General features: G+C 39.0%; 1 protein-coding gene across 2 annotated transcripts in view; it reads right to left on the bottom strand.

Moving 5' to 3' along the window:
• Window positions 1-17500, bottom strand: part of LOC127618734 (sex comb on midleg-like protein 2) — a 37840-nt gene that overhangs the window by 18725 nt on the left and 1615 nt on the right. For both annotated transcript variants that reach the window (XM_052091351.1, XM_052091352.1), the window contains exons 2-7: window positions 8631-8721; window positions 6846-6914; window positions 6393-6469; window positions 4918-5152; window positions 2663-2751; window positions 2170-2413 (exon numbers count right to left, since the gene is read on the bottom strand). In XM_052091351.1, the coding sequence (XP_051947311.1) occupies window positions 2170-2413; window positions 2663-2751; window positions 4918-5152; window positions 6393-6469; window positions 6846-6914; window positions 8631-8661 (745 nt within the window). In that variant the 5' untranslated portion in view covers window positions 8662-8721. The remainder of the gene's footprint in view (window positions 1-2169; window positions 2414-2662; window positions 2752-4917; window positions 5153-6392; window positions 6470-6845; window positions 6915-8630; window positions 8722-17500) is intronic.

Genomic DNA, 17500 nt, shown 5'->3' with positions numbered 1-17500 from the left:
AGTTGACACACGGCGACAAAAACGTTGAAATATTACCATCTGAAAACTCGTTTTGAGACTCGAAGTCTGGAAACAAAGCTGTTTTCAGTTTCCTAATAAATCTGCTTTAGTTTTGTTCCCAATCATGTCAACTATATCTGAGAAAAAATTATGTTGATAAAAAAAAGCAATCAAAAGTTAAAACACAATAATTGTACATAAGAACTAATTACACATGCAAACACAACAATGACTAAAGGTTTGCACAGCAAAGAGACATGATTTTAGTAATGAGATTTCACAGAGTGAGTTTCATTCTGTGTCATTTGAGTCATCATTGAGTCCGAGTCGTGTATTTGGCGCCATCTCCTGGTGGTCACATGTAACATTGTGCTTCATGTGGATTATCTAATGATCTATGCATCCGATTATCTTGTGTGTGGACTCGTTTGAAAGAGAATCACCTCCTCTAAGTAACAATATGTGATATTTTATGCTCATTTATTTTTGGTAAAGTTATAAGCGAAAACGCAGCATATAAGCACACTAACATAATTGTCAAAGACGTATACTTATCTATTACTCACTATATTTTTTGTCTTTGAGTAAAACAAATAGGCTAATTGTATTTTACTCTTTGAGAGTGTTCCAACAACATATGACACATGGCCATTTGATCAGTCTGATGTTTTTACTGAGTGCAATAATATGTACAGTGCAATTATGTTTATAAATTATCAAAACGGAGCACTTCTGATTTGTCTGCAAATTTCAAAGCGCTTGTTCAGTTTTGGACATAATGCATGCATGCTTTAGAAAGTAGCGCTTCTACGCTTTTAAACGACACCTATATTGTGTTGGTCAAAAAAACATTTTCCTGCTGGTGGGCCGGGTTAAACTAGTAACAACATACATTGAGAAGCACAAGAGATTTTCAATTATTACCATGAATCATTCCTTACTATTCTTGATTAATCATTAGGACACAGTGTGAGCTTGTTTGAGTAGGTATCAACAGATAAAGTCACTGTATGGTTGTCATGACAGTGGAGATGATTGACAGTGATGTTGACGCACCGAGTTTAATGGAGGGGTTTTTCAATAACATTTATTTATACTGTATGAATAATCGCTCTATTTTGACTTCAATCCAACAAAGCCAGTGGACGGCTGTGTTTTAGGGCAGGTTGCTACAGTAATGGATATTACTGGATATTAAGAACTGAATTATGGTTCAGTTAGTTTTTAAGAATAAAACTGCATGCATTTCGTTCAATTGGAAGTGAACAAAATAATTGGGTTAGATACTGATGCGCAGAAATGGATCAAAGGAAAAGTGCGTTCATCTCAGACAATCTGTGACCATTACACAGCAGTTATGATTTCATGAGGGTCAAACTATTACATTAAAGCTGTTGATTTTAAGAGAGCTGTGGCGCCCCCTGGTGCACATACAAGACAATTCCTCAAAGTCTTTTAAATGAACAGCTCATCATTTACTCGCCCACATGCCATCCCAGATGTGTATGACTTTCTTTCTGCAGAACACAAACTAAGATTTTTAGAAGAATATCTCAGCTCTGTAGGTCCATAGAAGGAAAGTGAATGGTGACCAGAACTTTGAAGCTTAAAATAGCACATAAAAGCAGCATGAAAGTAATTCATGACTCCAGTGTTTTTACCCATGTCTTCTGAAGCGATCTAGTTGGTAAAACAGACCAAAATTGTTTTTTTTTAATTGTGGCGATCACACTTGCGCAATGGTCAAGCATTAGGAAGTGTAATCAAGCTTAAAATCGTGATTGTGTTAAGATGTACTGTGGAAAAGTTTACAGTTTGGTCTATTTCTCATCCACACCTACCATATCGCTTATTGATAAGAGTCTTATTGATTTATTTTATGCTGCCTTTGTGTGCTTTTTGGAGCTTCAAAATGTTGATCACCATTCACTTACATTGCATGGACCTACAGAGATGAGATATTCTTTTAAAAATCTTAGAAAGTCTGGGATGGCATGAGGGTGATTTTTCATTTTTGGGTGAACTATCCCTTTTTCAAGATCACATTGGTGCTAGCTTATGCATCAACCATTTAAATCAACAATATTTCAGTTATCAGACCAGGACTACAAAGACAAGACAACACAACACCTCTTTAAACGGCAAGAGTTTAATGAAATCATCACTCACTGCTGTTGCCGGGCGCTTGTAGGCTGTGTTTAGTGACTCCGCACCAGCCCACTGGGAAGATGTCCCGGGAGTCGTAGCGACACCAGTAATCAAACGCGCCCCTCCAGCCATCAAACATGATGAACACTTCCTCGCCCTTCACCTCGCCAATGGTTGCCGGACAAATCAGGTACGGATTCTTTTTGTCTACTGCCTCCAACTTCATCCCGGGCTTGAAACCGTTCTGAGGGGGCCTCAGAGGCTCCTGACAGAATTAAACCAGAGAAACATGCATCATAAAAAATACCTAAAATGTAAGTGTTTCTATGATGTATTACTGTTTTACAGTACCGGAAAAATTCTGGACACACTTAGTCTTAATTTATGTTTATGATAATCTTAAAAATCTTTTGATCTAAAGGCTTATGCAAAGCCTTGACAAAGTGTTGCAACTTTAAAGAAGATAAAACACATTTGTGTTATTCCATTGTTTTTATGACTGGAGGTTCAGCACCTTTTTAAATGCTGTAACAGGTGCCATTTCGGCTCCGTTCAGAGTCCTCAAGAGAAACATAGGCCACGATGAGGCATTCATCCTAAAACCTGAAAGCAAAAGAGAGAAAATGAAATATTCTTCACAATTCTGCTCCCATATGATCAGCTGTGTACATCAAATTAATCTCTAACAACAAATTTCACTCAGTTTTCAAAAGATTGCAGCCAAACAAGAAGTTCAGTTAATGCTATGTAAGGCAAATTAGACTTGAGTTAATTCAGACAAACAGCATCAGTGAAATACCATGTAAACAAATGAGTGGTCAAATCGTCCCACTTGTTTGTACAACCCATAGTAACCATGAACCATACGGCAATGAATGATTCATACATTTAGACGACTATTCCTTAGTAATGTGTGTAATATTGTGATAGGAGAAAGAAAAAACAAACACTGACATCAGATCAGCTGTTAAAGGGAAGTTAGATCAGCTGTAAATTGGAAGTGAGATCAGCTGTTAAAGGGAAGCCAGATCAGCCATCATAAGTGAGATCAGCCTTAAAAGGGAAGTGAGATCAGCTGTAAATTGGAAGCGAGATCAGCCGTTAAAGGGAAGTGAGATCAGCTGTAAATTGGAAGTGAGATCAGCTGTAAAAAGGGAAGCCAGATCAGCCATCATAAGTGAGATCAGCCTTAAAAGGGAAGTGAGATCAGCTGTAAATTGGAAGTGAGATCAGCTGTAAAAAGGGAAGCCAGATCAGCCATCATAAGTGAGATCAGCCAATAAAGCAAAGTGAGATCAGCTGTTAAAGGGAAGTGAGATCAGTTGTAAATTGGAAGCGAGATCAGCCGTTTAAGGGAAGCAGATCAGCCATCATAAGTGAGATCAGCCTTAAAAGGGAAGTGAGATCAGCTGTAAATTGGAAGCAAGATCAGCCGTTAAAGGGAAGTGAGAGCACACATAACAAGGAAGGGAGATCACAGGAAAGTGAGATCAGCCGATAAAGGAAAGTGAGATCAGCCGATAAAGGAAAGTGAGATCAGCCGATAAAGCAAAGTGAGATCAGCCGATAAAGGAAAGTGAGATCAGCCGATAAAGCAAAGTGAGATCAGCCGATAAAGGAAAGTGAGATCAGCCGATAAAGCAAAGTGAGATCAGCAGATAAAGGAAAGTGAGATCAGCCGATAAAGCAAAGTGAGATCAGCCAATAAAGCAAAGTGAGATCAGCCGATAAAGCAAAGTGAGATCAGCCGATAAAGCAAAGTGAGATCAGCCGATGAAGGAAATTGAGATCAGCCGATAAAGGAAAGTGAGATCAGCAGATAAAGCAAAGTGAGATCAGCCGATAAAGGAAAGTGAGATCAGCAGATAAATGAAAGTGAGATCAGCCGATAAAGCAAAGTGAGATCAGCAGATAAAGGAAAGTGAGATCAGCCGATAAAGGAAAGTGAGATCAGCAGATAAAGCAGATCAGCCGATAAGTGAGATCAGCCGATAAAGGAAAGTGAGATCAGCCGATAAAGCAAAGTGAGATCAGCAGATAAAGGAAAGTGAGATCAGCCGATAAAGCAAAGTGAGATCAGCCAATAAAGCAAAGTGAGATCAGCCGATAAAGGAAAGTGAGATCAGCCAATAAAGCAAAGTGGGATCAGCCGATAAAGGAAAGTGAGATCAGCCGATAAAGGAAAGTGAGATCGGCCGATAAAGGAGAGTGAGATCAGCCGATAAAGGAAAGTGAGATCGGCCGATAAAGCAAAGTGAGATCAGCCGATAAAGGAAAGTGAGATCAGCCGATAAAGGAAAGTGAGATCAGCCGATAAAGCAAAGTGAGATCAGCCGATAAAGGAAAGTGAGATCAGCAGATAAAGCAAAGTGAGATCGGCCGATAAAGGAAAGTGAGATCAGCCGATAAAGGAAAGTGAGATCGGCCGATAAAGGAAAGTGAGATCAGCAGATAAAGCAGATCAGCCGATAAAGGAAAGTGAGATCAGCCGATAAAGGAAAGTGAGATCGGCCGATAAAGGAAAGTGAGATCAGCAGACAAAGGAAAGTGAGATCAGCAGATAAAGCAAAGTGAGATCGGCCGATAAAGGAAAGTGAGATCAGCCGATAAAGGAAAGTGAGATCAGCCGATAAAGGAAAGTGAGATCAGCAGACAAAGGAAAGTGAGATCAGCCGATAAACGAAAGTGAGATCAGCTGTTGAAGGGACATATGATCAGCTTTTATAGGGAAGTGAGATAAGGTGTTGAAGGAAGTGAGATCAGCATTACCCAATGGTGGTTGCAACATGTCTCCATTTTTCTCACAGGTTCCGATTGGCTGGATGTCGGAGGAGTCAACCAATTGCCAGAAGTCATTGGTGTTGTCACTGCCATCCAGACGTAGGCGGAGTCTCACACCCATCATGCCCATCACCGTGGCGATGCAGGTGGAGGTGGAATTACGAGGGTCTCGAGCTTCCAACTTCATACCGGCCTTGAAGTCATTAGACGGAGGAATCCGAGACTGAAATCACCAACCCCCCCCCACCAAAAAAAGACATCATTACACACCTTTTAACACCTTATATGACTGACTGACATTATCCCACTTATTACCCAGCTACTTACTAAATAAAGAACGAAAAAATGGACAAATAATTATTAATTAGCTATTCTAACTTTCATAGATGAGAGAGCCAGGACTGATTCAAGAGGCACAAAAGTAGCCCTGTTACTTTATGTAGGAAACTGTTGCAGTGAATTATACAGTTCAGTGGTCATTATAGCAAATATTCGCCCACTCAATACAGCTATTAACCAATTAGATTATCATATTAATATTCAAATGTGCATGCTAAAATGAGCAATTTACATTGTGGGCCTAAAACAATCACATTGCAACAAATAAAACAAGATGCGGGTGTCTAAAGATAAATTTTAATGGTTGAGTCTCTTTTTAAAATGCATCATTACTGCATGAGAGAGACGCTGAAAAACCAGCGAGACACATCACAATGGTCAAAGCGTCCTTCTAGTACATGCTTATATAGATAAAGACGGATGCATTCGGAGAGAACGGCCCCCAGAGGTGTAGCTCTTTGGTGGTCATGTCTTGACTACTCCTTGCTCTCTTATCAGCGTCTCGCTGCATAAGTATAGGTATTTGGTATGCATATAGGTATAGGCATGCATAGGCATTTACACACAGCTGTATTTAATGAAAAACACTGTGGAAGCACCAGTTTCATAAAGCTTGAGTCTGTGGTAGTACTATGGCACCGGTATAGGCTACTGTGCAACACTTAAGTCAACATAGAACAATCTGTAGAAGCATTTGACTTTTTTCCTTAATTTTTGAGAATGTAAACTGACTAAATCTTTTGACTTTATCAGTTTACTCACATTTGTTAACAGCCAGATTTGTTCTTTGCAATAAACAATCTCTATAACGCGGTGCTGATTGGTTTGCATTGATTTGCTGCACACTCTTTTGGATGTAGGAGACAACATCAATTTAAAAATCAGATGTCTTTTGTAGATTGTTTCCCCCTTCCTAAAACACATTTCTTTAAACATTTAATATAATATGAATTTTGGTAATACATCAGTGAAAAATGTTAATTTAATTTCTCAGCGTTGTTAACAGCCATAATTAGAATCAAGTGTTCCAGAAACTTGTGTCTGGCTAAACAAAACTGTGCCTAAACACCCCAACATTTCCTCCAAGAGACCTGAACTAACATGTCAGAGACAAGGGAACTCACCTGTCTAAAACAGCCGGGAGGGGCGGGAACGGATGACGTCTCCTTTAAATACTCTTCCCATGAGAAAGACTCCGTCACTGCAGAGAAAACATATTTAGACAAAACGAGGTGAAAAACTATTGATCATTTATTTGAATCTCTTACTATTTGAATCAGAGTCTATTTGAATGAATCAAAACGAGGGAGTTTTATCTAAAGCCTTTAAGTGATGTTAACATTTAACAGATTGATGGGGGTAACTGTTACAGGAATGTGCTGATTTGTGACAGATTGTAAATTTGTCTTCAAAAAAGTCAAAGAATGTTATGGGGGAAAAAAAGCTCCAAGATTTATGATCTGCCCCAGGGGATTACTTTTACATTTCCAAATCAGAAAAAATATATATTTTTCTCTTGAAACACAAAAAAGTGCCCTCAGTGCCCACAGAGAGTGTGTGTAAGAGCAGGTTCTTACCTTTGACTGGTCCAGGACCTGTGAGAGACATACTCCTGCCTGGTTTTTCTTTCCTACTGTCTTTCTGATCTGATGAAAAATATATATATATATATATTTAGTGAAACTCTCAGGAAGAACATGTTCAGATGCTTAAAATCAGTATAAATAAAGGCAAATATAATCAAGAGGTTCAGTTGAAGTCAGAAGTTTACATACACGTGTGTTGAAGTCATTAAAACACTCCACAGATTTAATATTAGGAAACTTTTGTATTGGCAAGTCATTTAGGACATCTACTTTGTGAGTCATTTTTCCAACATTTGTTTACAGACCGATTGTTTCACTTTTAATTGACTATATCACAATTCCAGTGGATCAGAAGTTTACATACGCCAAGTTAACTGTGGTTGGAAAATTCCAGAAAATTAGGTCAAGCTTTTAGGCAATTAGCTTCTGATAGGCTAATTGGAGTCAATTGGAGGTGTACTTGTGGATGTATTTTAAGGTCTACCTTCAAACTCAGTGTCTCTTTGCTTGACATCATGTGAAAATCAAAAGAAATCAGACAAGACCTCAGAAAAAACATTGTGGACCTCCACAGGTCTGGTTCATCCTTGGGAGCAATTTCAAAATGCCTGAATGTGCCACGTTCATCTGTACAAACAATAGTACACAAGTATAAACACCATGGGACCATGCAGCCATCATACCGCTCAGGAAGGAGATTCATTCTGTCTCCAAGAGATGAACATATTTTGGTGTGAAAAGTGCAAATCAATCCCAGAACAACAGCAAAGGATCTTGTGAAGATGCTGGAGGAAACAGGTTGACAAGTATCTATATCCACAGTAAAACCAGTCCTATATCAACATAACCTGATAGGCTGCTCAGCAAGGAAGAAAACCACCATAAAAAAGCCAGACTACAGTTTGCAAGTGCACATGGGGACAAAGATCTTAACTTTTTGGAGAAATGTCCTCTGGTCTGATGAAACAAATATCAAACTGTTTGGCCAAAATGACCATAGTTATGTTTGGAGGAAAAAGGGTGAGACTTGCAAGCTGAAGAACGCCATCCCAACCGTGAAGCATGGGGGCGGCAGCATCATGTTGTGGGGGTGCTTTGCTGCAGGAGGGACTGGTGCACTTCACAAAATAGATGGCATCATGAGGAAGGAAAATTATGTGGATGTAATGAAGCAACATCTGAAGACATAAAGCTCGGTCGCAAATGGGTCTTCCAAAGGACAATGATCCCAAGCATGCCTCCAAAGTTGTGGCAAAATGGCTTATGGACAACAAAGTCAAGGTATTGGAGTGACCATCACAAAACCCTCACCTCAATCCAGAAAATTTGTGGACAGAACTGAAAAAGCATGTGCGAGTAAGGAGGCCATAAAACCGGACTCCGTTACACCAGTTCTGTCTGGAGGAATGGGCCAAAACTCCAGCAAATTATTGTGAGAAGCTTGTGGAAGACTCCCCAAAACGTTTGACCCAAGTAAAACCATTTAAAGTGTAATGTACCAAATACTAACAAAGTGTAAGTAAACTTCTGACCCACTGGGAATGTGATGAAAGTAATAAAAGCTGAAATAAATAATTCTCTCGACTATTATTCTGACATTTCACATTCTTAAAATAATGTAGCGATCCTAACTGACCTAAAACAGGGAACGTTTTCTACGATTACATGTCAGGAATTGTGAAAAACTGACTTTAAATGAATTTGATGATACAAATGTGCGTAAACTTCAGACTTCAACTGTATATCAACACTCAACTCTGTTTTTGTATGTTTTACCTTTTAGTGTAGTTCGGCCCATGTTGAACATTGGCAACAAGAACTACTGAGAAATACTGAAGAGACCAGCGCAGATGATCTCACTCCAAACCTGAGAGAGAGAGAGAGAGAGAGAGAGAGAGAGGAGGGGGGAGGGGGGTCAGGTCAGCACTTCTCTCCAGAACCACACATATATCTCTTCCCTTGAGTGTGTAAGTGTGTGTGTGACACATGGCGCATCATCATTTGCATGAGGAATGTGTGTGACAGGGTTTGTGTGTGTGTGTGTGTGTGTGTGTGTGTGTGTGTGTGTGTGTGTGTGCGTGGCCCAATCTAAGAGTGAAGACCTTTTAAAAGCATTCTAGTCTCTTTCTGTGCCATCCAACATACAACACTCCCCTAATGGCACCACCTACGGTAACATGATATAACTTATTAACTGCTGATTGGAGATAGTCACATAGGCGTAGCAATTTATGGTTTATAGTCATCACAGCTGGATTATTGATTAGACATGGAGCGATTTTGAATTGGTGCTAACACTAAAAAGCGTCCATAGCACGATAAGGACTTGGAATATGGCTTTACTCAAGACCAGCGATGGGGGGATCCACGACCACGGTGCATGATTTGCGGCGGGGTGTTGGCGAAGGAGAGCCTTAAACCTTCCAAAATGCTAAAGCACTTGACAACTAAACACGAATCGCTGCAGACAAAGCCATTCGTTTTTCCAGTGTTAGCTACATGGTCAAAAATCACTCATGCAGAAAGCCGTTACGGTGAATGAGAGGGCTCTTTGCGCCTCTTTTATTATTTCTCATTGGATTGCCAAAACTGGGAAGACACACAATTTAGGTGAGAAGTTTTTCTTACCCTGCGCTAAAGAGACTGTTTCTGTTATGTGTGGACAAAGCCTTGCTGATCAATTAGCATTGATTCCAGAGTCAAATTATACTGTGGCTAATCATATTGGGCGAATGGCAACAGATGTGGGAATTTGCTCTGACGGTGCGCGGGCAATGACCGGTAAACTCAGTGGATTTGTGACAAAAATGCAGGCCGTCGCTCCACTTGCAGTATGGACGCATTGCATGATACATAACAAGCTCTTGTAGCCAAGAAAACACCACCCGATCTAAAACAATTCATGGACGAAGCCGTCCGCAGTCAACTCGATAAAAGCAAGAGCAACAAGCATTCACATACAACGGGAGTTCACATACAACGGGCGGCGCGAATGGCGCGACTCGAACATGCGAAATCGCTTCATTCTCGTATTCGTGCAAACGAGAAATCCGCATGACGCGTTGTCGCAGAAGCCTTTCAGCATTGAGATTGTCTGAATGTCACTGACGTACTGACGTAGCAGTAGAAGAAATCTGGAAAAATTTATTTAAAAATTGTTGTAGCGGTGTGTGGGCACCCGGAATTGTATGACACAACGTCATACATGTACAGAGACCAGACGAATAAAGACATCGCTCGGAGGAAAGTGAGCTGGTATGTTCTGACAATATGCGCGTCTACTTGATTCCAGCTATTGGTCGTACTTTACTATGAACCAAGTCGAAGAAGCCCCTCCTCCTGTCCTTTTCCGGACAAGAAGGAGGAATACTCGCGGGTTCGCGTTACTCGCACGAACGCAACTTTAAACACAAATGTATAATCCAGCGGTCAAACTCGCGCGAGCAATGCAAGGCCAAAATTTTCTTCGTGTTGTATGTGAACGCACCATAAAGTTCGTATTCGTGTTTCTGTCTGTGGAAAGCGAGTACACTGAAACAAATGGGGAAACGCAGGTGTCCAATTTATTAAATCTACACAACAAAATTGTGTTTCTCTTCTAAACTTGTTGTCTTTGCTTTCATTTGATATAATTCTCTAAAATGTGCACTCTACTAGATTACATTATGTAGGTGAATGTGAACCATTTAAAGTTAGCTAACTAGCATAGCTAGCATATACAGAAATAAACAATTTTAGGTAAAGTTGAGTAAATGAACAATGTTCAACAGCTGCTCATTGAGCAAAAACACGCAGCGTCCAAAGAACACGAAACCTGAGAACACGACATCGATGAGCAAACGGACGAGCAGGTCTGACTGTAAGACAGAGAAGGTGACACGAGACACTCTTGAAATGAACTCTTAATTGCTTGACATAAATACTGAACTCATTTTTCCTCCTATAATTGTCTGCCAGCATGTGGATTGATTCAATTAATAATTTAACAAGACTCCAAAATTATCATCATATTCATGTCAGAAAGGATCTGCGGCATTACTCATCATTGTCTCAGCTCAGTGAATGCAGTAGATTGATTTTTTAAATACATGCTCTCTACTCTTTCACAGGGATGTGTGTGTGTGTGTGTGTGTGTGTGTGTGTGTGTGTGTGTGTGTGTGTGTGTGTGTGTGTGTGTGTGTGTGTGTTTTGGGAAGTTACCATCCCTTAAATTTCAAAACACTCCATGAACGCGTATCTCAGCATGAGATCTAGAATAGGACATAAGTGGTAATGAGAGGTCTTCTAATAACATTATTTTAGATTTAAAGAGGGTTTCTTTCCTTCAGAGAGGCACATATCTGTGTCTAACGCAACGGGACGCATCATTTATGTAAATTAAATTAACATTGTGATGGTCAGTTCTTCAACCAACAAAATTCAGAAATATTTTCCTAACTAAAGACATATTGTGTTCCTCATGGACCTTGGTCTAAACATTGCAAAGCTTGCTTTATTTTAGTGAATCGGTTCTTTTAAAATAACCAGTTTAGTGATTAAACAAATAGACTAGTTAATGGCAGGACATTATAATAATAATAATAATAATAATAATACAGATGTCCCTATTTGATTAGATTCCAATTGACAAGCTTTTAATTAGGGCTGAAATGATTAGCTGACGTTATCAACAACGTCGACAATAAATAATGGTTGACAACATTTTAATTGTCGAATAGTCGTTTGATCTCATTTACCGTAACATGAGATCACATTAAACTGTAATGATGAGAGCAGCATTCACGACTGACTGAGGAGAGGAAGAATTACACCGATCACAGATGAACCTTAAACTTTCCAAACATCTTCAGCTGATGTAGATCCCAAAGTATGAGGGAATTATACAAAAATACCAAATAAGTAAACACAGAAGCACTCTCGTTGGGGAATAAGTGGAGTCGGAGCTCTTTAAAGGAAACACGCCAGCGTAACATCTTAAATGCAGTTTTAATGTGTTTTAGCTTTATTAAAGTGAATATAATAAGGAAGCAGATCATGTAAATAAGTACAAACTCCGAAACTGGCATTTCTCTGTGTGGTCAGCGCCTCTTCTATGAGTTGTGAGTGTCCCGATCTAAGGGGGAGAGATTGAAACTGCACCTGCCGATACACACTCTGTCACGGGACGCTCATCCCTCGAGCGCACACGCTTAATGCAGCTAGACTATAACGTGATGACTCGTGACTTATTGAATCATAATATATGTGTCACTGTGCATTTCTTATCCTGAAGAAAATTGGCAATACGCAGCTTTATTAATAAGAGAGTTTGTTTTTTTGTGAGTTAAAGATGGACTGAAGTGAACAGAAAGTGAGAGGAAGTCTTCACCCCCATTATACACGGAAACAAAAGACATTTATGATGTTTTCCAATAGAAATATCTGAAACTCATTTAAAAACAATGTACATTTACTTTAGCAGCTACTGCAGAAGAAACTATTATTATCTGAGAATTTTGAATATAATATTTAAAATACAAATATTTTAAAATATCTAAAAATCCTTTAAAAAAGATGCATTCACCTGAGAAGCAGCATATCAGATATTTAGACTTGCTTTTAGAGAATAGATCTTGAATATAAGTATATTTTGTCTTTACTGTAGGGCTGCTAATCGCGATTATGATTAAGGATGACACGATTATGTAATTGACGATTACAGCGTTTAATTTAAGCCTGTTCCTGTTGCGTCAACTGTTTCTATTTACAACGTGTTTTTGCAGCGGTTGAGAATTCTAACCAATCACAGACATGTCCGTTGAGCAATGAAACGGCAATGGCCAATCAGAGCCGCTTAGTTTAGTACTCCGTCCTATCAGTAATGACAACTGATCCAAATGCGCAAGTTATAAACTGTCTGAATGTCCGAATGCTTTATGTTCTTGCTCTGTTCGCGCAGCACACAAAATTTAATACTGAAGAAACATCACCTGACACTTGAAAATAAGCTGTAGAACAAGAGCATAAACACTTTGTAATTATTTTGGATTCATTGCATATTGCACCGCTCGCTTTGAACGTCGATGTTAAATACAATGCAAATGAGCAACACGGCAAAACTAAAGCGATCCCGTTCTAATCCAGGCACAGACGCGGTGTAAATAACTGAGTTATTATGCCGATTACACAGCTTTGTTTTTAATGAGAGCATTCGTGAGCGTGCAGAACACTGTGCGGAGCGTGATGTGTACAAAATAGCAATATAGTAATTCGGCTGAACTGTTCTAAGTGTGTTTTGGAGGTGTAGTCAACATCATTAATAGCATATTTCAGGAGTCACCGTCATTGTTATCGCGTCTGCTCTTATAAGACCCATTTGCCACACTGCAGCTGGTATTGGTAGATTGAACATTTTCACAAATCACACAAACTCTGATCGCAAATGACTGTTTTTAATTTCCAAAGTGCAAACACTGAGGCCAAAAATGATCTAACATCTTACGATCTTACATGAACAAGATCACCATTGAAGATCTAATGGGATGAGTGGTCCCCTGTCCCGCCACTAAAGGTCTTACTGAACAGAGTAACTCGGTCGATTTAAATCGGCTGTTAATAAGTTACTGAATATGCCATATTATTTACTGTACGTGGAATAATCATTTAAGCAGTAATTTAGCAATAATTAAATGTAATTCTATACCATAGATATCAATTTACAATCATTTTTATTTGTCTTACCTTAACAAACATTATTACAATATAAAATACAATATAATGCTTAAACGAAACTGGAGCGCAGCTCGTATCCACCGTTGAAATCTGCTACTCCGAAGAACCACACGGTTGATTAATTTGTGACGTCACGGTAATTTAACATTAATAATCGCAATTACAATATCAAGAGCAATAATCGACAATTATGATTTTTGCTATAATCGTGCAGTCCTATTTAATAACCAAGTGAAAATATACACGTATATATAAAATACATTTACTGTATATTTAAGACACATCCATATCAAGTCTAAATATCTAATATGTTGCTTCTCAAGTAAATTTATCATGTTTGAAGGATTTTTTTGACACTTTAAATGGAAAACAAGAGAAAAACACTTGAGTTTTTTACTGAATTAAACTTATTAAAAGTATTTTTTCCCTTTAATTCATTGAATGTCATGTTGAGAAATTTTTAAAAGATGTTTTTGTCCTCTTTATTGTTAGTAAGCACGTTTAATACAACCCGTCAGAATAATCGGTTAAGAGCTAACGATTAATCGCTGCAATAATCGACGAATAATTCTAATAAACTTCGTTAACTATAATTGTTAGATTAAACGATTATCAAAATAATCGTAAGTTACAGCCCTATTTTACATTCAGTTATAATGTGCATTTGAAGATATTCTCTAATGCTGGAAATTACACCAAAAATATGTTTGCCTATTTTTTTTTTTTATTAAAGCTAAACATTATGAAAAAGATTTATGAATTTTAAAATGAAAACATTATTTTTTTTTTTGTGTATAACAACAATCATTTTAAAAATGAACAACATGGTCCGAACTATGTGGTTTAATTGCCATATATTTAACAGATACAATATTTTACAATAATTAAAAAAAGCACTTTGTCTGAACTTGAATTAATCATGGAAAGTTGTTTTCTTAACTTAAAATGATTATGTAATCTCAACACAAACGCTTTTTGTGTAGAAAGAACCAAGCGGAACTGGGTAGACCCAATAAAATTGTACACTGCGGCAACTCAAAAACAAACACAAAGACAACGTTAAGCTTCATTAACAAACCAAATATCTTTCAACAGTGTTTGATATAATGGCAAGTGATTTTCTAGTACCTTAGTAGTATTTACTATATCAAGGACAGAAAGAGATGTGGAAGACCAGATGTGCAACTAAACAAGAGGATAAGTACATCAGAGTCTCTAGTTTGAGAAATAGACGCCTCACATGTCCTCCGCTGACAGCTTCATTGAATTCTACACGCTCAACACCAGTTTCATGCACAACAGTAAAGAGAAGACTCAGGAGGACTTATGGGAAGAATTGGAAAGAAAAAGACACTTTTGAAACAGAAAATCAAAGAGAAAAGGTTCGAGTGGGCAAATAAACAGACAGATAATTGGAAAAGAGTGTTATGGATCTTAACCCCATTGAGCTTTTGTGGGATCAGATAGACTGTAAGGTGTGTGAGAAGTGCCCGACAATAGACATTTTTCACATTATTAATGTCCTGACTATACATTGTGATCAGTTCAATGCCACTTTGGTGAATAAAAGTACCAATTTCTATCCCTAAGAGCAAAATTATTCCAAACTGTTGGCCGCCATTGTGAATATAGGGAATGCAAACTTATCTTCTCAACTATAAACTGTTTATTAAACCTCTGATTAATGGATTATCAACTGTCTTTTCTTCGGCTTTCTATCTTGCTTTTTAACAACAATGTAAATCGAGTGATTCTGTGATTTGGCGAGTAAAATCAGCCATTTGGCTCCTTAATGTTTCAGTTTAGGAGCCAATGACCCCCAAGTCATTCTTTAAGTCTGGAGCCCTGAAAACCCCTTTTTTCTAGGGAACCACCAAAAGTTCCACTCGGGATTTCCCTATGGGGGTTTTTCAATGTATTAGTACAATAATGTCTGTGCTAAACATTACTTGACGATACATGGACGATACAAACGTCCACGTATGTCTGAAGAAATATCATATGAGTGAATGCAGGAAACACTAGCAATGTAAACACAGTGCTGTGAGAGATGGGCGGGGTTTACTGGCTGATGCATGTGATAATTTTGTAGGGTGGGCGGGGTTTACTGGCTGCTGCATGTGATAATTTTGTAGGGTGGGCGGGGTTTACTGGCTGATGCATGTGATAATTGTGTAGGGTGGGCGGGGTTTACTGGCTGCTGCATGTGATAATTGTGTAGGGTGGGCGGGGTTTACTGGCTGATGCATGTGATAATTGTGTAGGGTGGGCGGGGTTTACTGGCTGATGCATGTGATAATTGTGTAGGGTGGGCGGGGTTTACTGGCTGATGCATGTGATAATTGTGTAGGGTGGGTGGGGTTTACTGGCTGATGCATGTGATAATTGTGTAGGGTGGGCGGGGTTTACTGGCTGATGCATGTGATAATTTTGTAGGGTGGGCGGGGTTTACTGGCTGATGCATGTGATAATTGTGTAGGGTGGGTGGGGTTTACTGGCTGCTGCATGTGATAATTGTGTAGGGTGGGCGGGGTTTACTGGCTGATGCATGTGAGAAAATGTGAAATGGGCGGGGTTTACTGGCTGATGCATGTGATAATTGTGTGAAGTGGGTGGGGTTTACTGGCTGATGCATGTGATAATTGTGTGAAGTGGGCGGGGTTTACTGGCTGATGCATGTGATTAGGGCCGCAACGACGCGTCGACGTCATCGATTACGTCGACTATGAAAATACGTCGACACGAATGAAATGCGTCGACGCGTCACATTCATTATTTACGTTTAAATATCGAGTAATGGCGGCTTCTGCTCCAGCTCATGGTGAAAATGACAATCTGGCTTTATCACATAAAGCCAGACCACGATCATCCAAAGTATGGGAATACTTTAAACTACAGCCGAACAGAAAGGTGCTTTGTTCACTATGCAAAGCGGAAATGTCATACTATGGCAGCACAACTGCTATGAACGAGCATCTTAAAAGGAAACATCCTGTGACTCTGCGAACTCAAAACGACGAGCCAGCTGGGTAAGTAGTAGGCTTTATTACAGTGAGTTTTTGGAGTTGTTGTTGCGGTCATGCCTTCTTTTTCAGCTATTACAGTTTGTGTGCTAGTTAATAGTGTTAATTGCTAACGGTGCAGATGTAATTTATTGGCCCATTCGGCGACAATAAAATGGACTTTAATTTATAACTTCAACTTAAATCTGTCAACGAAGCCTTCAGTGCATTTAAATTGCCCGTTTTTAAAAGTTGTGTATGCACATGTAGACTAGAGACATGCACTCCCGCGGGACCCAACACAACAGAGTGCGGCGCGGGATCTGATGGCCGAGTGCGGGCGCGGGCGGTAATGCACTCGTGCGTGTGCTGGTTGCGGGAGAATAAAACGATTCGCGGGACTACCGCAAAATAGAAATCTATAAATTGAACATCTCAAAACAAATAAATTGTCATTCATCTGTTGCACAAAAGCAACAAGAACAACTAAAACTAAATAGATAGACCCCGGCCTGTAAATCGTTTCTATGTATAACATGTTTGCAGCGTTTAACAATGTAGCCAATCACAGACATATGTGTTGATTTCTTGAACGCAATGGCCAATCAGAAGCATTTAAGATGGAATCTCCTCACCGCTCAAAATGGACTTTTTGTTCAGTGCTGAATTCTGCATACTGGCAAATCGATATAATGAAAGATTCATTGTGCAGTCAGTTTCATTGATAATAACAGAGATGTCCGCTTTTTAGGAATTATTAAGGGAGAAATCCGTCCCGCGCATGTCTCTAATGTAGACTTTAAAAACAAACAATAACGTTATATTTACATATTAACAGTAGCCTATGCTGTAATCTAGTGTATTTATTTATTTATTGTTTATTTGAATAGGGACAGATACAAAAAAAAATTCAGAAAATGAATTAATAAAAGT

This window comes from Xyrauchen texanus, chromosome 25 (assembly GCF_025860055.1).
Source record: "Xyrauchen texanus isolate HMW12.3.18 chromosome 25, RBS_HiC_50CHRs, whole genome shotgun sequence".
Lineage (NCBI taxonomy): Eukaryota > Metazoa > Chordata > Actinopteri > Cypriniformes > Catostomidae > Xyrauchen > Xyrauchen texanus.
Note: the sequence above shows the minus strand (reverse complement) of the source record. Positions and strands in the feature narration are given on the sequence as shown.